Here is a 27924-nt window from a genome sequence, read left to right on the forward strand (position 1 = left end):
TGTAAAGGAAGAAAGCCAAACATTTCATATTTTCACATCTTTGGATGTTATTGCTACATTCTAAACAACAAAGATAGTCTGGGAATGTTTGACCCAAAATCAGATAAAAGAATATTTTTGGGATATTCTTCCACATCAAACGCGTACAAAATCTACAATTTAAGAACAAGAGTTCTTGAGGAAAACATGTATGTCAAATTTGATGAATTTGAAGAAATAGAAACTCAAAGAAAAATCATTGAAGAAGAAGAAGAAGATGAAGCTCAAAATATTTCAAATCCTGAAAGTTCAAATCAAATATCTTCAAATGAAGAACCTCCTCAAAGTCCTCCAAGATTTTGGAGAACGGTTGATTACCATCCACAAGATCAAATCATTGGTCAAACAACAAATGGAGTAAGAATAAGATCTTTTCAAAACAATGATATGGCAATGATCTCACAAATAGAACCAAAATCCATAAAAGAAGCAATCATTGATAACTCATGGATAGAAGCTATGGAAGAAGAATTATCACAATTTGATAAAAATGAAGTATGGACACTCGTCCCAGCTCCTCAAGATCAAACAATCATTGGAACAAGATGGGTTTTTAGAAACAAACTAAATGAAGAAGTAAAAGTTATTCGAAACAAAGCCAGATTAGTGGCACAATGATATAATCAACAAGAGATTGATTACGATGAAACTTATGCTCCAGTTGCTAGATTGGAGGCCATAAGAATTTTACTTGCCCGCTTGTTTGTCGCGTAGCTTGTTGCCCGCTTGCCTTATATCAATCACTAAAATTATTATTCTTTATCTCTTATCTATAAATAAATATTGTTTAATTTCTTCACAAAGCAGAAACAGAGTTCTTCAAATCACTGTGAACTCAAAACGGATAGATGTGAGCAGTTAGATGAATCGGAGGGTACAACAATAATTATCAGCGGTATTGATAACAAATTTTCTACTTTCTTCTATAGCAGATAAGAAGGCCCAAGGCCCAAGGCCCAATGAGATACATCGTAAACCCTTCCAGTTCCATCATCACTCTTCAACCAAACCAGTGCTATAAAAACGGAGCAGTGGAGTGAGGAAATTCATTCACCAATCTATCTAGGGTTCGTTTCTCTTTTTCTCGCTGCCTCACTTTTCATTTTCTTCATTGATTGGATTTAGATTTGCCATCTTTACTGTTTGCTCTTCTAACATAACTTTCACTCTTTTCTCTATACAAAAATCATAGGTACTGTGATGTGAACATGTCAATGAAAAACATACTCCCTTTGGTCATTTATCTAACTTATAAATGTATCTAATTTGTAAATGTGACAGGGTACATTAATTATTCAATGTAAGATACATTGAATAATTCATGTATCTAATTTATAAATGTGACTGAGTACATTAATTATTTAAGAGATGTACCCCATCATCAGATTTGAGTTTCAACAATGAATATAATCACTTTAATTAGCAACAAAAATGAAGAACCTATCAGAGTTTTCACTGATGACTAATAATCTAACACTAAACTTAATACAATACTGGTATGATACATGTTATTTAAAATGATAATGGATTAATGGTGATACAGATGTTGGGATACATTGATTTCAAGAAATCAAAGTAATGGCTTAGAGATCTATGTAATAAACATAACTAAACCATTAAACATTAATGGCTAAGTCCTAAAAGTAAATAAACATAAATAAACAATTATTAAAAATGAAGGGTTAAGTCCCAATCTTAGCTGGTTGGTTAGGAAATACCTAACAGGGGCGGTAGGGCTTACTTTCAACTTGAATGAAATTTGGATTTGAGGAAGTGTATATGACAGGTATTGGGATAAACTGAGAAAAATGTCTACTTGAATGCCAACTCGAGTCTCGAATTACCGAAGATAGCTTAGGGTTGGTGAGGGGCTTTTGGAGCAATACGAGGCGCACTTAGCCTCACTGTTTTCGAAACCATGAATTCACATTGTCCACGGTTCACTTATTTAAGTGGTATGATCACAACTCAGTTGTAGTTTTAGCGTTGTGTATAAATGTTGGTGAGCATCAGGGGCAGACCTGAGCAGGGCAGGGTATGGCAATAGCCACAAATATTTTTGTTTTCTCAGCACTCACTCAACAACAGAACACACACATTTTCCTTTTCCCTTTTCTTTCCCAAATCAACTGCTGCACGCAACACACACGAACCCACCGTTTCTGCGTCCACCACCAGCACCACCCACCAGAGAACAGCCGTCGGCCTTCGCTCTCCTCTCTCAGTCAGTCATCTCCTCTCCTCTTTATTCTAGGTCTGTTTTGATTTTGAACTCAAATTACTTGATAGTAACAAGTGAGCAATTGAACCAGGATATTGAAATTGAATTAAGATAGTGAGAGTACTAGTGATTGCTGTATTTAAATTGAAATTGATTTTAACTTTTAGGTTTTGGTTAATTGGTTACTGAAATTAATTTTATTTGTTTATGTTCCTAAGTTTCTTGCAGTAGCATTGATTTTATTTGTTACTGAAACTGTTTTTTAACTTTTAGTGATTGCAGTAGCATTGTTAAATGATCGTCTTGTAACATATATTGAAAGTGATGTTCTTAAAACAATTAGTAATGATGTAATTCATTTTCAACAAATGAAAAATAGAGCATTTGCTTTGTAATTTTGGTTGCTACAACCACTTTTAATTATTTAATCATATGACAAAAAATATTGCCCCACTGGTATTGGAAGTCCAAGTCCGCCCGTGGTGAGCATCTATGTTCAATGTTTTAAAAACCAATCTGGACGGATCAACCAATTGAACAATGAACCGACACTGTCTATAGTTCAGTTATTTAAGTGGTATGACCACAGATTCATCCTAGTTTGAACAAAATAAATTAGTTGAACCATAACTCGGAAGTCTTGCCAGAAAGAATGGCTGGTAGAATGAATCATGATTCATCATAAGAGATTATAATTAGAAGAGCTGCCATACAGAGTTCAATATAAGAATAAATACACATTTAGAATTGGTATGATCATCTCAATTGAGTTCACTTTCGTATCGAAGTGTGCCATAAAGTTTGTTTATATCTAATGAAATGGGTTTTATGAATACATATGGAATGAAAAATGCAAAAATGCGCCATTGAGTTCACTTTCTGGTGAAGTGAACATGGAATTCTGTATTACCCTCGGCACCTTTGAGAGGAGACTCAATCCTACCTGCACAGACAATGGAATTCCAAATTTAGAAATGATCATTATCATCTTTCTCTAGCTAGTTGCTTAAGAAGGGTGGTCGACCACTTAATAACCAATTTTAAAACATTGAATTTGTTAAATATTAAATATATAATATGATATGCTATCCAAAAAAGAATAAGAACATGAGTGTATGACTTATGTTTAACTGAACAACTGCAGATGTTCAGTGTTATCAGTAATTTTCTTTCAAAGGGAGTGGTGGATGACTAATTAGTAGAAGGAACAAACTGAATGATCGAATACTCCCCATGTTAAATAAGTGTGACTTTGGACTTATTTAACACTATTATATGATTTTTATCCAATTTTTGTTGTTGATATGATTAGGTTAAAGCCTATTCAATTCCTGGAACTGGTGAAAAAGCAAAAGATCCAATTTTGGTACTAGCTCTCAAGCTACCGGCGATCGTTTCAGGTAATTAAACTAAATGTATCGTTATGTCCATGATTTTCTATCTTCAAATTAGAAGAACACATGAAAAATTAAGAAAAAAATGACATAGGAAAAATTGCGATTATTATCTCAGTTGAAGTTAAACTTGACATTAATATATAATGCTAAAAGACTTAATTAAGAATCTGTTTCAGCTTCTGCACTTTACTTCATTCCTAAGTTACTAATTGAATCATATGAATATGACTTTATAAAACAGATGGTTTTGTGTCGAACGCGGAAGTGTGGATAATCCTTCGGTGATATTGTTAGGTATCCGGTGGTATTGATAGGGTAACTGCTGATGCAGTCAGTTATTTTAATATATAATCAATAATTTTAATATATAGTTATTATTTAGGAGCAGTTAGGCAGTCATTTGTATTGATTAGGAGCGGTTACATGCAGTTTATGCCCTTTGTTTGTATAAATAAGACCATTTGGCCACAACAGGAGGGGAATTGAGAATTATTCAATTAGAAACCTTATTGCTTTTTGGGCGGAGAGAGATGTCTCTTCTCCGAGGAGCTTTTGCTATGGGATTACAGAGGGTTAATCTTGGGATAATCTTCTGTAATATTTTCTTTTCAATCAATAATACAATTTCTTTTGTTTAATTCGGATTCCTAACAGATATTAATCCATGGTTTCCCTTCACAGGTGAGTTTCATTTGTTCCTCGCTAGGCATATTCTTATCGCAAAGTTCTTCCGGTACTCTCCAAGGACTATCGTGCTGTAACATTTGATTGGCTAGGTAAGATCACCCTGTTATAGTTTCTTCTATTTTATTTGTTGGACTTATATGTCGTGACATATTCAACTGCACTTTATGGGTGTGTTTGGTTTGCAAAATAGTAAGTACTGAACAGAACAGTACAAGATAGAACAGTACAACACAAGGCAGAACATAATTTTTTGTTTTATACGATTTTTGAGGGACAAAATGCTATTTTGGTATTTTAGACAACTTGTACGTGAGACAAAAAGTTGTGTTGTGGTTTGGTGAGACAAAAATATGAGTTTTTGTCCTGTCCCTTGCCTCCAGTTTGTCCTGTACCTGAAACAGTTTTACAAATTAAACACTGGACAACTAGAGTTGTTCTGTCATGTCCTTCATTTTTTAGCAAATCAAACGCACCCATGTCAATGCTTACTTTATGGCTTTTAATTGTAATAAACCAAATTAATGGTGCTTTTAGAAGCATAGGATTTTGTAAAATGCTTTCAATGAATGAAATCTTTCAGAACAAATATTGTAAAATGCTTTCGATGAATGAAATCCTCTAAAGTCCCGATACTCCAAAAATGGTGAAGTATCGTATCAGACACGTATCCGATATCGATACGCCCCGATACATCCCGATACGGGTATCAGAAAAGTATCGGACAATTAATATTTATTTTTTTGAAAAACAATGACCGATACGTGTCGGATACGTCCCGATACGCGTATCGAAGAAGTATCGGACAATTAATATTTATTTTTTGAAGGAAAAAAAATGAGCGATACGTGTCGGATACGACTAACTTGTACTCCGACAGAGCTTACTTATACTCCGACACCTATCAAGTCTGACAGCGCTATCAAAATCATATTGTCTCTTCATGTGGAATTTCTATTTAACTCAATTGAATTTTGAATTTCTCTTATATTAGGTCATATAATTTTTCTTATTCAGCGGTTCTATCAAATTGAATTCTAAATTTGAGATTTTCATTGGCAGGAATGGCAACTATTTGGTGTAGAATCAAAATAGAGCAATTGGGATGGCAAAGTTATTGTTCACCAACGAAGGAGGTAATGGCAGACCATCTGGTTCTTCCATGCTTTGGGATAACACTTCGGAGACGATTCGATTTCAGCCCTTGAGGATCTGCTTCAATTGTGGTATCATATCGTTCGGGCTTAATTAATGGTTTGGTCCCCTAACTTATTTTTGCATTTCAATTTGGTCCCCTAAGTTTAAATTGTCTCAAATTGGTCCCCTAAGTATACCTCCGTTTACGCAATTGGTCCCTTCTGTTAATTTTTGCCAAAAAACGTTAACTTTGTCCTTGCTGGCATTCCACGTGGGCATAACGTTACAATTCTACAGAGTTAGAGAGAGAATGAAGAAAACGTAGAGAGAGAAGGAGAAGAAAACCTAGATCGCGAATTTGAAGATTGAAAGCGAAGATTGATGAAAAACTGAAAACAAATTTGATTTTTGAACTCGAATCAACATTCCAGGTTTGTTTCTTCCTAATTTTCTTGTGTTCTTCGCGAAAAAAAAGGTTAAAAAATGCTGGTTTTTTTTTTTTCTGATAAGGGTTTCGAAACTATTTGTAGGGTTTTGAATTTTTGAATGAATTTTTTACTTTTAAAGGTTAATTTCATCTTCTTCTTCGCGAATCTCAAGTTAGAACATGTTTGTATGTATGTCTGATTATGGTTTCGAACATGTTTAGGGTTTGGAAAATTTTAGGGGGTTTTCAAAAATTTCAATGAAAAAGGGTTAGAAATGTGTTCTGTATGCATGGATTTGGTTTATAAATAGTTTATTCCTTCTTAAAAGTTGAAATTTGTCTGTTGTGTTGGAGTAGTATATGTTACATTGGTGTTTTATATTGTTGTGTTGTGAGTGGCACTGGCTTTTTCGAATATTGTGTGTTAAATTGATTAGGTTTTTGTTTCCTTTCTTATTTTAATGGTAAAAAACAGATGGACCAAATATTTGAGTGTGTGGTACATCATGCTGGGGATTTTAGTAGCTTCATGGACCCTAACTATGTAGGACCAGTAGAAACACTAGACTGTGAGCCAGATGTTTTCTCATACTTTGCTTTGTTAGCAACCTTAAAAAGATTAGGTTATGTTAGTCTTAATTCTCTGTGGTACTTTGATCCTAGTATGGAAGATGGGATGATTCCTCTTAATAGTGATGTTGGGTGTAGAAGGATGCAGAGTATTGCCTATGAATTTGATAAGGTTCATTTGTATGCTGTCCACCCTATGTCACAACCTGATGTTGTAGCTCTTGACCCATTGATAGAATATCCATGTATGGCCCCACCTGTCCCACCTGTTGTAAATGAGACAAATATAGGTCCCAATGATGTAGGTCCCACTGGTGAAGGCAAAGATGCTGATTGTGGTGTGAGTGGTCCCACTAGTGAAGGCAAAGATGCTGATGATGGTGTGAGTGGTCCCAACTCTGATGTGAATGGAAATGGGCCTGAGTTGGACTTGAATGACTTAGGCCCAATGATTGAGGAGGATGACTTGTTTGGTGAGCATGAGAATGGGCCTGGATTAGATGAAGGTGGACACAATGGATTAAGAGAGGATGAGTATGGGCTAGGCAATGAAGAGGGTGATGTGAATGTGGGTTCTGATAGGGAAGATAGTGCCTTGAATGTACATTTTAATGACTCAGATGTTGAGGTATGTATAGAAGGAAATTTAGACAGTGAGGTGGGTGAGTCAACTGCTGGTATTAATGCTGAAACTGTGAATGTTGAAACTGTGTTTGGTGAGGGATCTGGTGCAAGAGAGAATGAAGCCACTGTGAATGAAGCAAATGCTCAAAGTGAAGGTGTTGTTGGTGAGGGACCTGGTAAGAAGGGGAATAAGAAGAAGTGTGGATCTGGTAAGAAGAAGGGAGGATCTGGTAAGAGGAGAGGAAGAGGAAGGCCTAAGAAAAAGAAAACTAATGAAGAACATGTGTTTGAAGATGATATAATTGAGACTATTAGGAGATCTGTTAACACTGAAGGAGAAGTAGGTGAGTCTAGTGTTGTGGGGGAGAAGGGATTAAGTGATGTGGAAGAATATAACTCTGATGAGCTGGATAGTGGGTCTGATAGTGATGAAGATGGTGTGGGCAACCCTAAATTCCCAACTTTCAAGATGCCAGTCAGTATGAAAGGCTATAAATGGGAGGTAGGTACTTTATTTATGACAAAGGTTGAATTTCAAGATGCTGTTAGAAGTTTTGCTGTTGAGAATTGTAAGGATTTGAAGTTCAAAAAAAATGATAAAAGGAGAGTTGTAGTTGTTTGCAAGGGTGAAGGTTGTGAATGGAAGATGTATTGTGCACCTATTCCAGGTGAGGAAACATGGCAGTTGAGGAAAGTTACAGCTGATGATCATACATGTGGTACAGAATTTAGAGTGAAGTTGATGAACTCTAAATGGCTAGGTTCTAAACTACACACAAGAGTAAGAGAGGACAGGGACATAAAGGTTACAACTATTATGGACAGGGCACAGCTGAAGTGGGGTGTGGGTGTCAACAGAAGCAAAGCTTATAGGGCAAAGAATTATGCAGTACAATTTGTTGAAGGTAGCTTTAGAGATCAATATAGAAGATTACATGATTATGGTGGTGAATTACTTAGATCCAATCCACATTCATCTGTAACCATTACTAGTACTCCTTACATAGGGACTGAGGCTGACTTAGAAAATCCTGAAGCCGTAGTGTGTCCTCACTTTCAGAGAATGTATGTGTGTTTTAAGGGATGTAGGGATAGTTTCTTCAAGTGCAGGCCTATTATTGGTCTTGATGGGTGTTTCCTTAAGACCCCTTATGGTGGAATGCTATTGACTGCAATTGGAATGGATCCTAATGACCAAATACTTCCAATTGCATATGCTGTTGTGGAAGGAGAGAACAAAGAATCATGGATGTGGTTTCTGGAGTTTCTCATTGCTGATTTGGGTGGCACAAGACTTTGCAATACTTACACTATAATTAGTGACCAGCAAAAGGTAAAATGACTATTTCTTTTTCTTAAATATTCCTTCAAATATAAGTTATTAATTGGATATGGCTTAATCTTTAAATGACTATTTCTTTTGTAAGTTATTAATTGGATATGACTTAATCTTTAATATTGCTATTGAACAGGGACTTTTGCCAGCAATTGATACCTTGCTTCCTCAAGCTGAGCAGAGGTTTTGTGTCAGACACCTTTACAACAACTTTAGGAAGAAATTCCCTGGCAAAAAATTGAAAGAATTGATGTGGAGGGCTGCCAAGTCAACATACAGAAATGCATTTGAGAGGGAGATGATGGCAATCAAAGCAATTAGTGAGGAAGCATTTGATTATTTGTGTCAGATTGAGCCTAGGCATTGGACTAAGGCAATGTTTAAAGGTGATTCAAAGTGTGACACACTTGTCAACAACATATCAGAAGCATTTAATTCTGTAATTGTTGTTCCAAGGTCCAAGCCTATTGTTTCAATGTTGGAGGATATCAGGGTTTATGTGATGGAGAGGTGGCAGAAGAATAGGGAGAAAATTGCTAAGTATGTTGATGGTGAGGTACTGCCAAATATAAAAAAGAGACTTGAAAAGGAATCTTCTTATACAAATAATTGGCTAGTAAGGTATGATTCATTCACTTGTTTTATTTATGTTCATCTGGTGAGTTATTGAGACTTTGCAATTCTCTGTTAGTAATGTTAGCAATCTTCTTAATGTAGGCAAGCTGATGATAATGATTTCCAAGTTACACATATTTCAAACACTGGAGACAAATATGCTGTAAACTTGTTGGATAAAGTATGTGATTGCAGGAAATGGCTATTGACAGGACTTCCATGTTGTCATGCCATTGCTTGCATGAAGCACAAAAACTATAGGATAGCTGACTATGTTCCACCAATATTCAAAAAAGAGCAGTATGCTGCATGTTATTCCAGCATAATTCTTCCTGTCAATGGCCAAGACTTATGGAAGAGGACAGAATGCACTGATCTTCAACCACCACCTGTGAAAAGGCAACCTGGTAGACCTAAAAAGAAGAGGAGATTGGATGCAAGTGAGCTGATGAGAAACAACTCAGAAATGAAGAGAGCTACATATGGAAGTAAGTGTAGTAGTTGCAAGCAAACTGGACACAACAAGTCAACATGCCCACTACCTACACCAGCAATAAATCAAACTGCACCATCTGCTCATGCACAAGCAACTTCTCAGGCAGCACCATCTGCTCATGCCCATGCATCTTCTCAGCCAGCACCATCTGCTCATGCACAAGCAACTTCTCATCCAGCACCATCTGCCCATGCATCTTCTCAGCCAACACCTTCTGCTCATGCACCATCTGCTCATGCTCATGCGCATACATCTTCTCAGCCAGCCCCATCAAAGACTCAAGCATCTCAGCAACCAACTCTGAAGAAAAAGAGATCACCTAGAAAAAGAAAGAATGTGGACCATGTTGCTGCAACTCAGCCAACCCAAGCAAAAAAAAAAGGAAAGAGTGTGCCAAAGAAGAATGCAGTATCTGCATCTCAGCCTTAGTTATTTACTTCTGAAAGTAATATGTGCTATTAAGCACTTTTTAATATCTTTTGAAATTTAAGCACAAATTTTGAAGTAATTTAGTATACAACATCTGATGTAATATGTGCTTGTTGACTGTTAAGCACAAGTTCAATTTCTTTTTTGGTTTGAAATGTGTATGCACTTGTTGACTGTTAAGCACTTAGTGCTATACCATTGCTACTGGCATTTGATGTATTATGTGCTATAATGCACTTTTGAATTAATGAAATGATGTGCTATTATGCACTTTTATAATCCAGGTTCTGAACATATATGTAGCAGCTTATAGCATTATACACTTTTATAATGCTTAAACTGAACATCAACAAGAGTCCCTATTATAGCATTACTGAATCTTAAAAGTTCAGGGTCAACATATAATGATTAAACTGAACATCAACAAACCAAAATTCATTCAAACTATTGCATTCATTCATCATACTCAAAACATTACAGTCACTTAACAATGTTACATTCATTCATTCATAATCAACCTAAACATTACATTACATTCATAACAACACCTAAACTTAAATTCATAACAAAACCTAAACTTACATTCATAACAGCCAAATTAAATTGTTCCTATTTCAAATAAAATCCATTCAAAATGGATGTGCTTTTGCAAGCTAACAATGTCCCTAAGACCAACACAATCCCAAAGCATACAAATCCAAAAATCAACGCCATTATCAACCACTCCCTTGTTCTTGATAAGTCACTCTTGAACTTGTGTTTCTTCTTCTTTTGTTTTTCAATCTTCAACCTTTGTTTTTCAATCTTCAAATCTCTTTCATCCATAACATCATCTTCATCAACTAACTTAAAGTAACTGCATCCTTTGTCAATCGAATTTCTATAGTTTCTACAGCCCCAAAATTTCTTCCCACAATTTGGATTCAATGAATCAGTTACAGTTCGAACAACAACATTTTCACCACACCTGCAATTTCGTGCTGCCCTTCTTCTCAAACTGGACCCAACCGAGCCGGATGCATATGAAGAATCATGAACCCATTGAGTATTTGTAGTGTGGTTTGACATTTTTGATTGTTTATTGAGCAATGAAGAAGAAAAAGGAATGGTGGGAGATGGAGGAAGGATGGTCACGATGGAGAAGAAGATTGGGTGAGGAAGGAGAAACAAAACCCTAATTTTCTCAATCAGTTACCCTTTTATACTGCTGACAGGGTTTTCCATGTAATTAAATGATAGGCCCACGTGGAATGCCAGCAAGGACAAAGTTAACGTCTTTTGGCAAAAATTAACAGAAGGGACCAATTGCGTAAACGGAGGTATACTTAGGGGACCAATTTGAGACAATTTAAACTTAGGGGACCAAATTGAAATGCAAAAATAAGTTAGGGGACCAAACCATTAATTAAGCCTATCGTTCGCTATGAAGTTTAAAGATGTTTTTTTCATTTTTAATTCTGTGTGAAACTTATTCTTCTGGAAAAAAAAAAGGCGTGGCTTTTCAAAAAACATCTTTTTCTGATTGCTGTTTTAAGATTTTAATGGTTCTTTTTAAAGAAATTGATTCAACTCACAGTGCTTCTCTCTGCATACTATTCATTGGTCCTCAATTGCAGTTAATATAGATGGTCTCATATTAGCATTTTTTCCTCATTTATTAGACTTCTATATTTAACCACTTCCAAAATTTCATTCTCTAAAATTACCACTTATTTTTCTACTCTTTGTTAACACCCTTTATTTGCTCAGTTCTTGGCTCCCTCATCCCTCATTGTTTTTGTATAAGATTTTAAACCAATTAATGTGGACATGGTGAATAGTGGATAAACTTGCAAAAAATTAGAAGTGAGATGTAATAGAAAATGAGCATTTAACTTATATTATCTCATTATTATTATTATTATTATTATTATTATTATCTCAAAAAAAAAATCCATTTTGATGGCGAAACAGATTAGACCAATAGATCACTAATGATGATACAAATGGTACAAAACTTTATTACTAATTTTTCCCATAATACTTTGTTGATGAATGTTCTATATTTGTTTAAGCAATATTCGATTATGTGTTTAAACTTATAGTATCTCAATATTTTTTGTTATATTATTGGTGTGATTCGAAAGAGGTTATTTTCTTTGAATATTTGAATATAGTATAGATTCAAAATATCATTCAATTGTGTTTAAATATTTACATAACAACAAAATAAAGTAAACAAAACAAATTGTGTTACAAAACATTATTACACGTAACAAAATTCTGTTTAAATAGATAGAAAAAAACAAGTTAGGTTATATTATTACCTCAAAAAAAAAATTATGTTAAATTATAAAATAATAATAATCTTTTGGAAACAGCAAAAAAAAAAAAAAAACAAATTTGTTTCAAAATATCATTCGACTGTTTGCTGGATTTCCCTATTTCTTTGGGGTTTCTCTATTGTTTAAATAATTAGATAACAACAAACCAAAAAAACATGTTACAAAAAACAAACAAATTTTCTTGAGTTGGAGATAAATACACATTCTTATTTCTTAGAGGTTCCTTTTTTTACGAAATTCCATAGGGGTTTCTCTATATAATAATATATATATCATTCGACTGTGGTTAAATATTTAGATAACAACAAAATAAAATAAAAGACAAATTTTGTTACAAAAATACATTATTATAGGTAACAAACTTGGGTTGGAGATAAATACAAATTCTTGGAGTATTTCTTAGGGGTTTCTCTATTCTGATTATAAACACACATTTTTATTCTCCCTTTGATTACCAAAAAACGATGTTTACACTTTTTCTTTTTCTCGATCTTGCCTTGTCAATCTTTTTCTCAATCATAGTATTTTGTATTTGTATTCATTATAAAGCTGCAAAGGAAAATCTCAACCACAACGAAGAAAAATCATTTTGGTATGATTATGAAGATGATTTCTATAAATTTCACCATCTTGAAGAGTGTCAAATTAGCACCAATTTATATGGGGTAAGGATAAATTGTGACGAAAGAAAATTGTTAATAGATTCTATAATAGATGCACACTATGCCCTAAACCTAGCCCCGGAAACACTTTATCTTTGTGTCAATATTATTGATCGATTTCTTTCCAAATTGAATCCTCCCTCAACACCAATGGAGAAAATTAAGTTTGTTCCTCACATCTCATTGTTGTTAGCTTCAAAGTATGAACAAAGACATAAACTTCATGTTCGTGACTTGGTACACATACCGCCAGAAGTTGTGTGTGAAACCGAGAAGCTTATACTGCAAAAACTGGATTGGAATTTAACAGTTACAACACCTTATGTGTTCCTTGTTAGAAATATTAAGGATGAAGACAAGATCATGGAAAATATGGTGTTTTTCTTTTCAGAGGTCAGCTTGACACATTATTCAATTGTGTGTGACTATAAACCTTCTATGATTGCTGCTTCTGCTGTGTATTGTGCAAGAATTGTTATTGGAAGGTATCCTTTATGGAACAATGATTTGAAGATATGTACCGGATACTCGGAGAAGGAGTTAAGATCGTGTGCTATGGTTATGATAGAATTGTGCAATGAAATTTGTAGAGATGGAACAATGCATGTTTTTAGGAAATTTTCAAGTCGAGATTATTGTGAGGTTGCATGTGTTGCTAAAAGAGAAATCTCCAAAAAACTTTTTTATCATAGAATTTGTCTCAATATGGGACAATATTTTTCTTTTCAGATTATTAAGAGGAACTTGAAAGCCTTATATTAATGTATACATATGTTGGATATTTTTCATCAATTAATTAATGTAGAAAATTTAGTACCAATTTTGGTGAATTTGTTTATTCTCTACTCTCTGCATATTTGCTCGATTTAGTTCAATTTTAAAAAAGTTGTATGTGTATTTTGTATATAGATATTAAAAGTAGTATAGGTTCTTAATGAAAAAGATTGTTTAATAAACTTGAGCAATGTATAAAAGAAAAGGATGATTGTATTTAGGAGAGGCCTAAGATCAGAGACAACGGAAAAAGAGAAACAAAACTAACCTAAAAGGTCAAAAGACCCTAGCTTGGTCTTAGAATATCCGATTTATCTCGAGTAGAATATATCGTTTTCAACAACAATATAACCAAATTCAATTTAGATACTGAATAGTAGACTTAAACAAAAAGGAGATATACCTTGCAACAACAATATCTCGGGCTTCAGCTAAGAAAAGCGCTGCTATAGTCTTTCGAACACCTAAAAATGCTCCACCCATGTTTACAATTGCCTTAATATATTTGGAACACCAACTCATGAAATGAAGAAAATACAAAACCCTCATCGAATGTGGAATAATAACCGCCTTATTTCCACCCCTAGCACTTGTTGAGACCTTAACTGAGACGGTGGATGCATCAGTCATTGCAACATCGTGATTAGAGACACTAACTGGACCATTTTCTTTTGAAGAAGTCCGTTCAGCAGTATATTCCAAAGCAGAAGCTATGTTATGTAGAAGCCAGTCATGAACTTGGGAAGCGGGTACGGAAATGGCAGGCATGTCAGGATCCGAGTTTGCGAAAAAAGGAGAAGATTGACTCAAAGAATTTCCCTCTGATCCTTTATCAAATTAAGCAAAATAATAGTAGGACTAAGAACAAAAATAAAAACAGATAAATATTTGAAGAGTGAATAGAAAATAAATTGCTGAAAACAGCACAAAATCTATCTAAAGGCTCCTTATAATTTCCTTCCTTTGAAAAACTACATGATTTTAGGCTAGAAAATTGGATTCGCTGACTAAGAGGAGAAAATTCATAATTCTCGAATACAAAGATGCAATCATACATGAATGAAATACAAATCGATACCAATCAAGTCCATATTTATCGCAACTGATGCCTTCAGAGTTCAATGTATGCATAAAGATTAAGAATATAATGCCTTCAGAGTTCAACAAAATCAACACTCAGATTCAAAATTGAGAGCATCTCAATATAAAAACAAAATAACGGTAAATTAATTATTGTTACAATTACACCAGGAAAACAAAGGTACTGATGCAAATAAAAGTAGCAACTTATGCTTACAACAACAATCAATGTGTACAAAAAGGCATGGTATTTTATGCTATAGAACTTTAGAAATTTTATGCTATGAACTTTAGAAATACTCTAAACAATGATTTCATTAGAAAAGTTACATAAATGTGACAACCTGATTATGTTAGATTTTACAAATTTAAGTTAACATTGGTCACAAGAGGAAACGAAGATTGAAATCTGAAATTGAAGCATAAGATACGAGAAAACTACATATCTTGAATTGCTTCATATTCACAGAAGTGGAGACTCAAGCCACTGTTAAGTTAAGCCAGCTCAAAAGTGCTGAAAGTGATAATTTTCCTTATATAGTATAGATTCACGTCACGAACTATTATAATAATTAGGCTTAAATATGTATTTTTAGGAGTCGTTTAAAAATTGGTCCTTGTAATCGCTAATCCTAATAATTTACCCTTGCATTGTTTAATCATTTAAAATTTCGTCTATCTCCCAACTTAATCACTGCCATGTCACTAATTTGATGACGTGACAATCACTGTCACACATGAAATTCCAATTTTACCCCTGGGTTTCCAATTCTTTCTTCAATATTTTGCCATCTTCTTAAGGGCAAAATTGGAATTTCACGTGTGGCAGTGATTAAGTTGGTCAAATGACGAAATTTGAAATGATTAATGATTGCAAGTCTAGTTTGCAAGGATTAGCGAATACGGGGACCAATTTTTAAACGACCCCTAATTACAAAGATGAAATACATACTTAAGCCTTATAATTGTTATAGAAATTGGCGGCCAAAAAACATTTAGGTAGCTACTAATACAATCCTTATCAAATATTTGGCAGCAACTTGCGTATTTTCTTGTAGTGTTTTCAATACTCACTATTGTAATAATTATAAAAGGAAATATTAAGGGACGGAGCCAGAAAAAATTGTTAACCGGGGCAAAAGTAACAATATTAATTAGCAATAATGAATATTAGGAGGTCTCTATTAAAAAAATATTAGGAGGTGAACTGAAAACCTTAGAGAAGGATCTACCATAGACGGAAGAGGAGGAAAAGCTCGTTGGCAAAGAGGACTAGGAAGAAAAATATTTTAAATCAAATATTTTTGTAATTGGTAGGTACTCTAATATTTGCAAATTCTTCTCTTTTTTTGCAAGTTAGTGCAAGGGGTGGCGGCAGCCCCTTTTAGCTATAACCTGGCTCCGTCCCTGGAAATATTGTCTTGGAAATTGGGTATTTTATTTTTTGAAAGTTAAAAAAGTGTTCTTTTCGATGCAAAACTTGAGTTTTCTTTCTACTAGTGCCCTCCTTAGGATAAACAACTTAATTTGCACGTTATAACATTATCGCATATTATATTTAAGTTATTTTTATGCAAAAGATAAAATAAAATCAAACTGTTTCCGTACAAGTGTAAACTACTGTTTTTGTAAGTTGTCTTGGAGAGTTTATGGTAATAAGCTGAAAACGGGTTATGAATTTGCAATAAGTTGTTTTCATAAGCTTTTTTCAAACAGTCTTGCAGGTGGTTATGCTGGTAGATAAACTTAAATAAGTCAATCAATGTCATATGACACATGTTCATGGAACTGTATTATGCTGATTTGTCGCTGGATGTAGTTATGTTGTGGTTCTGCTTTTGCAACATCAGTATGCCGATTTGTTGCCAGATGTAATTATGATATTGTCAATGTTGTCAAATTGAAGCTATATCGCCGCTGTAGTGTAGAAGAATTTAACACTTTGTGGGATAATGCTTAGTTGATGTTGTTGTATAGTTTTGATATATACAATTTAATTTTAAGAATTGTCAAATAGGAAATACAACAGCATTACAGCGCTATAGCACTATAGCGTAACAGAATTTGAACAACCATAACATCGCATGCCGGTCTCTAGGTCTTGTTGGTGTATAAATTTTGTTCTATTTAAGAAAGAAAAGGGCTAGATAGAGCTATACAGAGTATCGGAGTCTCTTTTGATATTCAACATTTTATCAGAGTCTCAAGTATGAACCTGTGGTTTTGTGTTGTGCACTTGATTTCTTGTTCCTGGTGGGTTCTTGATCTCGGTAGCCTTTTTGTCTTCATATTAATTATTCGCGGTTTTTTGAAAAGGTATACTCCAATCAAGACAATATCGCAAAGAGAATTCAGCTTGAGTAGGAATTGGGTAACTTAACACAAGGGAATCTCTTAATTGAGGATAATAACTCTGGTTTTCAAAGCCTATGGACTGAATACCGTGACATTTCCACCACTGACTTCAGTAAAGAAACACTTTCTGCTGTCAACAACATGGTCGATGAGACCAGCAGAAGAGACTAGTTCTTGTTGAAATCGCGACGTGTTTGAGACAAGTTGTGCTAGTCTAATGAACTGTGTCCCTGTAGCTTCTCTGGACAATTGCTTAAGTGAATTTCTTTGAGAAGATCAACACATAAAGCTAATACAAGTACTTCTGTGGTCGCTGAGATATGCATGCTGTCAATGTTATAGCTGTAAAAGATTTGGCCGTATTGCAGAAGATTGTTCACTAAAATTTTGTAATTATTGTAAGCAGCAAGGACATATCTTATCAACCTGTCTGTGTGGTTTTTGCTTTTAAGAGGCTTTTACGATTGTTCAATTTTTTATGGACAATCATTGTTGCTTCATTTGTGTGTCTGTTTATGATTTCTCTAATTTTGCACCCCAAGAAGTTATCTCTAATATGTAATATGCTTCTTTTCCTGCAGCTTGAGCAGAAAGGACATGAGACAGATAGTTTTTTCTCCAGCACGAATAAAAAGCAAACAGACACGTCAAAAAATAACTCAACTTTGAAGGACAAAGATAAGGAGAAACATGTTCCAAGTATTAAGAAGCTACAGCAGGATGCATCACGTAGAGAAGCGGCTGCTCAGAAACGAATGCAAGATCTTATACGCCAGTTTGGCCCAATATTACGCCGGGTAGCTATTTTCCATTTATTGTTTATGTTTGTGGGTGTGTGCTGTGGTCGTGGAAAATATGACATCTGTGTGCACCTTTATCAATCCTTTAATTGTCTATTCTTTTGGATATGTTTTTTTTGCTTATTTTGAGTCATATATAACCATGTTCTTTTACACATGGTCATGTAATTTTGAATTGCTTTTACACCATCTGTTTCAGTTCATGATAATAAAAGTTTCAATGACCAGTCTATGGTTATAAACTGTTTCTTTTTCCTTCATGTTTTGGCTTTTAATCTTTTTCTCTTCAAAAATATATGTTTAGCTTTTTTTTCTGTGTTTTTGTTTCCTTTTCTGTTCTTTGTAAGGACTTTTACTGCATATAACAATATAATGATATGCACCGCGGGCTATTTGTAACACCAAAGTGGTGGGACCCCTTCCCGGATCCTGCGTATGCGGGAGCTTTAGTCCACCGGCTGCCCTTTAACAATACAATGACATGAAGCGCTAAAAGTTCCTTTCATAAGTACTTTGTGAAGTGGCGATTCCTTTTGCCCTGATATTCTCAAAATACTATTTGTATAAAATTTCATTATTTGAAAGATATACATAGCTCTAAGTGCCTTATTTAGATCCACAAAAGGGGTTTTGAATTTGAACTAAGTATAACAGTTATAGATAATGCAATAGTGAATGGACAACGAAAAATGAGAAGCTTGCTATAGGACAAGTGGGAGTATTGTGCATCTATTTCGAATCATTTGTTAAAAAAACATTCATCAGTGACAAACTTCTATTAAAGAAAATTTCTGTCTCTAGAACAATCATCACAAAATATTGTTTATATTTCATTTCGTGATGTCACATTGTGTGATTACTTGCACTTTCCCTCCCGATTAAGATGTAAATGTTTTTTATGTACCGTTTGTAAATTGATTGATCACATACTCTCTCTAATGCCCGTCTTTTCTTTTGGTTAGCCATACTCTCTCTAATGGTTTGGCCTGTACGATCTCAGAATTTGGGTTGAGCCTAACTCATCAAGACAAAACCGGCTTGAAGTTGTAGGATGCCCACCTTTTTTAGGCCTTGTCACATCTGATGTGAGACTCTCAACAAGAACCTTTGCTTCTATTTTTATCTTGTCCAGAAACTCACTCTTCTCCTAATAAATACTATTGAAAGAAAGTAATTTTTTTTTTGAAATAATTGGCATATATTTTTTGTATTGGATTAATTATTACACTGAGGCCCCTTTGTGCTGTTTATAAAACAGGCATATTTAATTAAAAGCTTTCTTGTAAACAAACATGCCTTCATTAAGTGACTGAATCTTTCGATTTTTGATTGATCTGTTGTAATATGATGAATGCTAGATCATTGACAAACCCATGGATTTCAATACCATTAAGAACCAAATAGAGGCTAATGACGGTACTGGATATAAGCATGTTTGGGAAGCATGTGCTGATGTTAGGTTGGTTTTCAAAAATGCTATGAAATATAATGACGAAAGAAGTGATGTTCATGTGATGGCAAAAACTTTACGGGAAAAGTTTGAGGAGAAATGGTTGCAATTTCTGCCTAGAGTTGCTGAAGAGGTAACTTAATTCCAACTATTTGTTTCCTACCTTTGACCAATTGTTGTGTTGGATGGAATTTGATTACTAATTGATCAGTATTGTGGTCCTATTTCATCTTCCAAATTTGTTAATTATTGTCTTAAAAACAACCTCTTGGCACTTACTTGTTATATCATCTGGGGTTATTAAATTGTAGGAAACTAGACGAGAAGAGGAAGAAGCTGAAGCACGGTTAGCCATGCAATTTGCTCAAGAAGCAGCTCATGCTAAAATGGCTAAACACTTGAGTAATGAGGTATTCTTGAGGGATTTGAGCATTTTAATATGGGTTGCCGCAGCTCATGCTGGATGAAGTTGATTTGCATTTAGAAGAGCTCCGGGAGATGGTTGTTAAAAAATGCAGGTTAGCAGTTATGTGTTTCGGTAAAAATGTATTAAAAAACCTATCATATATTTTGGCTTATACATATTTCTGTTCTTAGTTATGAGTTTGCGTGCATGTTTTATTGTTCTATGAAACACGTTATATTTTACTTGAATCTTAATGCTTTAATAACAATTACCAGGTTTAAGTGCTAATTACTAAACACAATTAACTTGTCGAATACTTCTGCCCTTCATTTCGTACATTCCTTACTGCCTCTGTCTCATCATCTAAAATACTGTCACTCCCACAAAGCTAAATTTGAGAAAATTTGTTACAGAAAAATGTCAACTGAAGAAAAGAGAAATCTTGGAATTGCTCTCACCAAACTGTCTCCTGATGATCTTAGAAGAGCATTGAATATTGTTACCCAAACTAATCCAAGCTTCCAAGCAAATGCTGTCGAGGCGGATCTTGATATTGATGCTCAGGTCATTAGAATATATTTCATTCATTCAAAGTGACGTACGTAACACAAATAGAATTGTTCCTTGGTTTGAATTAATCCAGTTTTTATCAAATTGATATGATAATGATTATATAATCCATATGCTAACAAGTATATTGTTTTTCTATGCAGAGTCAGTCTACCTTGTGGAGATTAAACTTTTTTGTCATGGATGCTCTTGAAGTCCAGAGCCAGAATTCAGAAAGCATGGATGGCGATGAAAGAATTATGCGATGCTATTGCAAATGTTTCGAAGAAGAAGACCAAGAAGCCTAATTTGTACATGGTATATTTATCTAAATCTGACCAAATAGTCACAACTGAAAGCTTTCCATATTTTCTACATGGTTTTGTTATCTAAATCTGTTATTACAAATTTTTGTTGTGAATATGCATTTTCATAAATTTATATAAACCTTTTGTCAGATTTATAATGACTTCAAGCTTTCCATATTTTTTGCATGGTATTTTTATCTAGATCTGACCAAATAGTCAGAACTTCAAGCTTTCCATATTTTGTACATGTTTTTTTTGTCTTAGTCTGACCAAAACTATTTTCTTAGCATTTATAGTGACTTTAACCTTTCCATATTTTTTTCAGGGCAATGACATTCAAGTTTTGATTCCAACTGCTTACAAATCTCAATATGAAAAACTGATTGAAGAAAAGAGTACCTATACTTTAAGCAACTTTCAGGTCCAGATGAATGATTTGGTCTTCAAGGCCTCTGAACATAAGTTCAAGCTAATCTGGACTGGTGGAACAACAGCTGATAAAGTCAATGTTCATCAGATACCTGATGTTGCTTTGAAGTTCAAACCCTTGGCTGAAATAGCTGCTGGAAGATGGCGCCCTGATATGCTAATCCGTAAGTATTTCATTCACACTTGACATGGTATGTTCTTGGATGATTAGTTGTTGTGTTTAGATGTCATTGGATATGTACATGAGGTTGGTTATTGTCAAATGAACGAGGGTACTTCAAAAAAGCTTCAAGTTAACTTCTTGATAAAAGACTTAAGGTACGAAAAACAATGTTTCAATGGACAGTAGCATGTTCTTAATTTTTATAGCATAATTGGTCTATAACGTATAAGTTTGTACTCATTGTCTATATTGTTCATATGATATGTTGTAGTGACATGCCTTTGAACTGTACTTTTTGGGAGGAATATGCCGCAAAGTTTATCAAGTTCAGCAATGAAAGGAATGAAGCTGGTCCTATCTTTGTGATGCTGAATTATGCAAAAGTCAAGGAGGAAAATCCAATAGGTTCATCAATTAACTTTATATACTTCTGAGTGGGATACAAACATTCATTACCAATTTCCTTTGGAATCATCTGCAAAATAACAAATTCTATACAAATTGCATGATAACTATATATCAATCAAGATTAATATTTGTTAACTTTCAATCTTAAAATGATCGAATTAAACTTACCAGCACACTAGGGGAGGTAACATTGGATTCACTTAAAATTAACTCCCATGATAGACTCTTTAAAATATCATTATTCTTTCCTACTCCGTCATCATGGTCTGATTGACATTTGCAAAAGTGTTCTTCAAATTCAGCTGGACTGTAAGTTGCAAGAAATTGTGCATAATCTGGATCTATCTCATCACTGCATGTTAATTTGATCGGTTATTCAAAATTTTAATCTTTATACCAGTGTATAATAAATAATAATTTCTAACCATATCTGATCTACTATGTGCTAAAAAATAAATATATCAATAACGATTATTTTGATACAAACCTGCAAGAAGACATTTTCGCCACATGCACTTTGTCCTGAAGGCAATATTGTATAATTGAACTAATCAAAGATCCTTATGTTACTCCTTCAATCATAACACATATTTATATACATACACGCAGTAAAATATCTTCTGTAACATCAATAGTTTTATTCTATGTTAAATATAAAATCAGTTTAAGAGTTATGATTTTATCAAAAAAAAAGTTTAAGAGTTCTGATGGTAGATAACCTAATAAATTCTAATAACGTATGCTTTTGATAAAATAACTACTTATTTATTTTAAAGTTGAATGCTACAGTTTGCTTTTATCAATTCAACAAAAGAATCTAACTTTCAGTCCAATACCATAACATCCAAACACATTATATCAGTTTAAAGTACCACCAATTATTGACTAAAGCGATGCACTATGGTCAATATTTAAAAAATTAATCAACCATTTCTATTCTGTTATAAAAAAATTCGTTAAATAAGTTTTTTTATCCCTAAAAGTTTAGAACACTATAAAACATTCATTTACTAAAATTAACAATTTTCTAACATGAAACTAATTAAATATAAATTTTTTAAAACGCCAAAAGTTACATATAAAATTAACAAAATCTGGACATTTAAATAAAAGTTTACGACAATTTTTTCAAAGATAATTTTTAGTAATGTTCTTAGCACGTATGTAAAAAACCATTTAAAAAACTCAAGAGTTTAATCATAAATTAAACAAATTTGAATTGAGGAGGGACTAATACTGAGTGCATAATTTTTTTATAGGGACTAAAATAACTATTAAAATTAAGTAAGGACTAAACTTGAAAGATCCAAATTTTATAGGAATAAAAAACATATTTAACCCTAAAATAATTAATTTAGTTTATAATAAACCATACATGTCTCTGTTTTCTTAGCTAACCCTGGACACCCCAATTCTCCACATTAAATTGTGTGAGCTCTAGCCATTACATTACTAGGCAAAAAATAAATAAAAAATAAACCACACATATATCTACCATTTTATTTTTATTTGTACTGGTCCAACCTTTTTAGTCTGCGTACAACAAAAAAAAATAAAAACCACACCTACTGCCTCCATTTTTAAATTTAAGCAAACTTTCACTTTTAGGACCAATCAATTAATTATGTATGTAGTTTATAATATAGACCACATATATTATTAATTAAATGCATCTAAAATTCAAAATTTGCTTATATTTAAAAACGAATAAAATATTATCTAAACAACTACATTTATTTTCTCTATTCAAATGTCACACACTCTGCATGAAACAGTTTACATTCCTGATTTAGCAAAACAGCAACATATAATATTTGAATGTTATATTATCAACATTTTAATTATATCTGTACATGACTTTAACTGCTTAAATGCATGCCTCACACAACCAACAAACACTTCACGTGAATGCTTTTGGAAGTCCCAACTATTTTTACAGATAATATACAACTGGATTGTGCACACTGCCATATGTTTTTTCCTTTATGTATTGCACAACTACCTAAACTTACTTTGCATGGTCATTAATTGTAAAAGTTAATATACGGTATTGTTGTTACCACCTGACCTTGGAGTTTTTCTCCGATCCAATAAATCATGACTATCTCCGAGTCTGTGGAGGATCAAATACTATAACTATTTGCAAATTGGAATTCAAAAAGAATGTCAATACCAATACAAGAAAAGTGATTATTACACGTGGTTGGAGATCATTCTGTTATCACAATGACATTCTTCCCAAAAGTCTATTGGAATTTAAGTGCGACTCAATAATGGCGAAAAACATCATTTTTGTTCACAAAGTTGTTACACGTTGTTGAATTGTACTCTATATTCAATTATGAGTTGTGTTGTCTTTGTAATATAAAGTACTATTTCCATTCTGTAATATATTCAATTATGCAGCAAAAGAGTAGAAAACTGAAGAAAATACAAAGAAGAGAATCGTGTCACGATTTGGTAAACACGTGACACGATTTTAGAAGACCAAAACTTGCTTCGACATTGAAGAAATCGTGTCACGATGGCATAATCGTGGCACGATCTGAGGAAACCCTAATTCAGAGATTTGCGATTCAAGGAGAATCGTGCCACGATTTACTTAAATCGTGCCATGATTTTAGGCGGAATTCTGTGCCTATTTAAGCTGAAGTCTATTCCAAAGACAGGGGTTACGATTTGGAGAGAGCAAAGTGCGATTTTGAGACCTAAAGACGGCTAGGAGGGCGATTTCTTCAACCTTCTATCGGTTCGTTTATGTTTTGATTCCACTATTGATTATGCTATTTGTAAACTCAATTATGAGTAGCTAAATCTCTTAGAGATTAGGTCTGAGATGATTCTTTGTAACCCTAATTGAACCATGTTGCTGTGAAACTCTATTTATTGTGAATGACAATCTAGTTTTTATTCAATTCAATTGTTCTTAATGCTTTTTATATCCTGATCAAATATAAACATGATTTAGTGAGAACGAATGACTACTGACCCTAGCTTTCGACTTATACCTAATTGAATTGTTCTAATAAACAGGGTTAATCTAGGAATGGATAATCGTTTGTTAGTGATATTAGGTTAACGTTCTTAAAACCTTCAAAGATTATTAGACCACCTAAGGAATTAGGGGTTGTAGTTTGAGAAGAGGGTCCTAACTCAAGGGATTGATTAGGACTATTTTGTTAACTATCGTGGAACTAGAAAAACATTCATAAGAATAGGTGCAGTATACCAATTAGGGAAACATAGATGATTCGAAAGACCTGATCTCATCTCTCTCTTATTCTTTCCAACTCTATCTTTATATTCTGTTTATTTAATTTTATGCAAACCAAAACTACTGCCTAGGGCAATTAAAAGAAATTTACACATCCTAAATTTTAACCTTATTGCTAAACTGAGATTAACACAGTCCTTGTGGGAACGATATTTTTTATTACTTCGATAATATTTAGTACACTTGCTAAAAAAATCTATCAATTATTCTTCGACTTTGCTATTTAGACCACATATTATATTAACTATACTACCACTTTATTTAAGAAAGACCCAATAACCTATTCTATAGTTCTCTACCAACCCGACCCGTTATTATTACAAAAGTAAATTACATTTAGGGTTTCTCATCATTCTAAAACACAACAACACCAGTTCAGGGAACAAAGAATAGATGAAAGCGACAATGGTCCCTACTTCAACCCAGATCAGGTAACAATGTCCTTTTCTTGCTCTTTATCAATTCTTCATAATACATTAAAGTCTATTAAAGTCACTATGAAATAAGATCTTTTTAATTTTATAGTACAAGACAACAACACTGAATCAATATCCCCTTCTTTCCAGTAAAAGACATATTATAACCTTATAAATTAGTTTTAGAGTCAACGATCTCATAAATCAATTGCATGGTTAATTAAATTATAACGATTTTATTACCAGTTATTTTTAGATATTAATAAAGCGTTTTTTTTTTTACTTCATCTTATTTATCATTAGATTTTCAAAAAAAAATATTAATTATCAAACCATGATCAATTCTTTTAAATCATTTATATAAATCATAAATACTTTAAATTCATCTGTTTTCAGTTATGGATCTTTATCTATCAGAGCAATTTACTATAACATTATTAATTTTGTTTTTGAAATTGTATTCTCCAACATTTGACTTTTTCTAATCAAAATGTGTCATTAGTCAAAATGTTGAGGGAAGTTCGTCAAGAGCTGAGGGAAGTTCATCACGAGGTTCAACCACTTTTCAGACCATCAATTATCCTGATCGGGTATTATTAATAAAAGATTTAAGTTTGCATTTTTTTCAATGTTTTATTTATTAATACAAATCATATATTTTTTTAATATGAATTCATTTTTTTTTAATTAGGATCCAATTCAAATATCTAATGAGTTTGTTGAACAATGGAAAAGTGTCATCTCTGAGAAAAATTATGGATGCATTGTAGATCCTGCTAGTAATTACTTTGAGATTGAAACCTCAACCATTGTATCTGAAAACACTATCCATGCTGGAATTAGGCTTTCAGAATATTGTAGATTTCATGAACCACAACAAGTTATCTTTGATTTCCAGCATGATTTTAATCTATTCAATATGCACATTATTGACAATGAAGGAAAAGATGTTCCATACTATGGCTTCCATTACCCAGTTAATGAACATGCCAGGAAACTTGTTGATCCCAATTATGAGGTACATCCTCAATTGATCTTTATACCAAGACCTGCTGAGGACATGTACATTCCAATAGGATTTGCTATGCAACATATAAATATAAATCCTCTCATATTTGAAGCACAACAAAATCCTGAGCTAATGCCCTTACTGTATCCATTTGAATGGTTCTCTGATGTCTCTAAAGCTATATCCAAAGGAGAGAGTGTTATGGTTAGTTACATTATATGTATTTGATATTATTTCAAACTCCATTGCCAATGAATCAAATATTGATGTTGTTGTTGACATTGTTGTGATCAATGAAGAAATCAATCAGATCATTAGATGCAAAATCATAAAATCCAACAGAATTCCTCCTGAATACTCAATTGGTGGACAATGGTATTCATTTGTTAAGAATCTAAAGTTGAAAGTTGGAGATAAGTTGGGATTTGGAATGGACAATCCTCCTACTCATATTCAGGTTGTTGCTTTAAGATTTGCAGGTAACGATAACAACGAGTAAGATATTGAAGAAGTTTACTGAATTCTGATGAACTTTATAAGTTCATTGTTATATTACTATGTGTTGGTTTTTAATGGTTGTGTAACTTAAGAACAAATTCATACCTTGCTTTCCTATCGTTTATGTTGCTACATTCAAATAGTTGTCTTTTATTCTTAATGTATTAAGTTAAGACTTTATAATTCATATATCTACTCTATGTTGTGATAACATATTAGTTAGTTTTTTTTCATAAACTTTATGTTCTAACATTTGTTCGAAGTTATTTTATCATCAACCTTTATAATATATACAACTAATTTATAAGTCATTACGTTATACTTCTAAATTACATAATAAACTTTCACAAGTTTTTTTAAAATTGTTGATAGATGTGTCTCATATCTTTGGTATTTACTTTAATTGGCTGCAACGTAAAAACTTTGTGTAGATTTTTCATATGTAATATTAAAAATTCACTTAGAATATTGTAAATTTCCTACAATCCTTTCATCAGCAACTACACATCTCAATTTAATTAATCTTTTATATAGCTTAGTAACAAATCAACTACTACAAGTATGGCTATTACATTTTTATATATGTTATTATAAATAATTAATCGATTCCTTATTAGTAGATCTACCAAAACATTTTATCAAACTTTACTTTCAGTTATATACAAATACACCAATCTCATATTTAAATACTTGAAATTGCCATTACTTATTTTTTTCGAATTAAGAATGCATTAAATTGCATCATCGGCTATTCAACAATATCATTAACTTTTTTTTAGCTGGTACAACAAACTTTACTGCATTTATTGATTACCATCATATAATAAGACTTATATTTAGTTTACTTCACTATACCCCTTTTAGAGTTATACCTAATCATTTTAACGGATAAGATATATTATATATGTATTTTTTTCCCTCAATAAAAAAAAATTATAATATGTTTTTTTACATTCTTTTTTTTTTATACATTCAAATAATATCAATGGTACACAATCTAATGTATTATACACACTTATCAAATTTAATAATTTTTAAATTTCT

At 33.1% G+C, this 27924-nt stretch overlaps 3 protein-coding genes across 4 annotated transcripts; all 3 read left to right on the plus strand.

The window, feature by feature from the left end:
* Positions 1–3571: 3571 nt before the first annotated feature.
* On the plus strand, positions 3572–10258 carry LOC112422560 (uncharacterized). 2 transcript variants are annotated; one of them, XM_024785709.2, is made up of 6 exons: positions 3572–3660; positions 4339–4433; positions 5404–5909; positions 6381–8432; positions 8572–9056; positions 9153–10258. In XM_024785709.2, the coding sequence occupies exons 4-6, from the start codon at positions 6381–6383 to the stop codon at positions 9973–9975; spliced, it is 3360 nt and encodes a 1119-aa protein (XP_024641477.2). In that variant the 5' UTR covers positions 3572–3660; positions 4339–4433; positions 5404–5909; the 3' UTR covers positions 9976–10258. The 2 variants fall into 2 exon arrangements, with proteins under 2 accessions (XP_024641477.2, XP_024641478.2); XM_024785710.2 differs by lacking the exons at positions 3572–3660; positions 4339–4433; positions 5404–5909 and having other exon boundaries at positions 6029–8432.
* A 2853-nt stretch (positions 10259–13111) lies between these two features.
* Positions 13112–13723, plus strand: LOC11444376 (cyclin-B1-5). The gene has a single exon (XM_003619203.3). It carries the CDS (start codon positions 13112–13114, stop codon positions 13721–13723), a length of 612 nt encoding a protein of 203 aa, XP_003619251.3.
* A 5611-nt stretch (positions 13724–19334) lies between these two features.
* Positions 19335–20683, plus strand: LOC11443617 (transcription factor GTE6). Its single transcript, XM_024785343.2, has 5 exons — positions 19335–19553; positions 19732–19830; positions 19874–19938; positions 20240–20390; positions 20540–20683. Exons 1-5 carry the CDS (start codon positions 19344–19346, stop codon positions 20681–20683), a joined length of 669 nt encoding a protein of 222 aa, XP_024641111.1. The 5' UTR covers positions 19335–19343.
* Positions 20684–27924: the final 7241 nt, after the last annotated feature.

The sequence above is a fragment of the Medicago truncatula genome, chromosome 6 (assembly GCF_003473485.1).
Source record: "Medicago truncatula cultivar Jemalong A17 chromosome 6, MtrunA17r5.0-ANR, whole genome shotgun sequence".
Lineage (NCBI taxonomy): Eukaryota > Viridiplantae > Streptophyta > Magnoliopsida > Fabales > Fabaceae > Medicago > Medicago truncatula.

Bases quoted from the DNA above. Each gene is read 5' to 3' on its own strand.
- LOC112422560 (XM_024785709.2), top strand. From the start codon at position 6,381: ATGGACCAAATATTTGAGTGTGTGGTACATCATGCTGGGGATTTTAGT. The intron at 8,433-8,571 runs GTAAAATGACTA...GCTATTGAACAG, and splicing joins TAATTAGTGACCAGCAAAAG to GGACTTTTGCCAGCAATTGA. The intron at 9,057-9,152 runs GTATGATTCATT...TTCTTAATGTAG, and splicing joins ACAAATAATTGGCTAGTAAG to GCAAGCTGATGATAATGATT.
- LOC11444376 (XM_003619203.3), top strand. From the start codon at position 13,112: ATGGAGAAAATTAAGTTTGTTCCTCACATCTCATTGTTGTTAGCTTCA.
- LOC11443617 (XM_024785343.2), top strand. From the start codon at position 19,344: ATGGATTTCAATACCATTAAGAACCAAATAGAGGCTAATGACGGTACT. The intron at 19,831-19,873 runs GTATTCTTGAGG...GGGTTGCCGCAG, and splicing joins CTAAACACTTGAGTAATGAG to CTCATGCTGGATGAAGTTGA. The intron at 20,391-20,539 runs GTCATTAGAATA...TTTTCTATGCAG, and splicing joins ATCTTGATATTGATGCTCAG to AGTCAGTCTACCTTGTGGAG.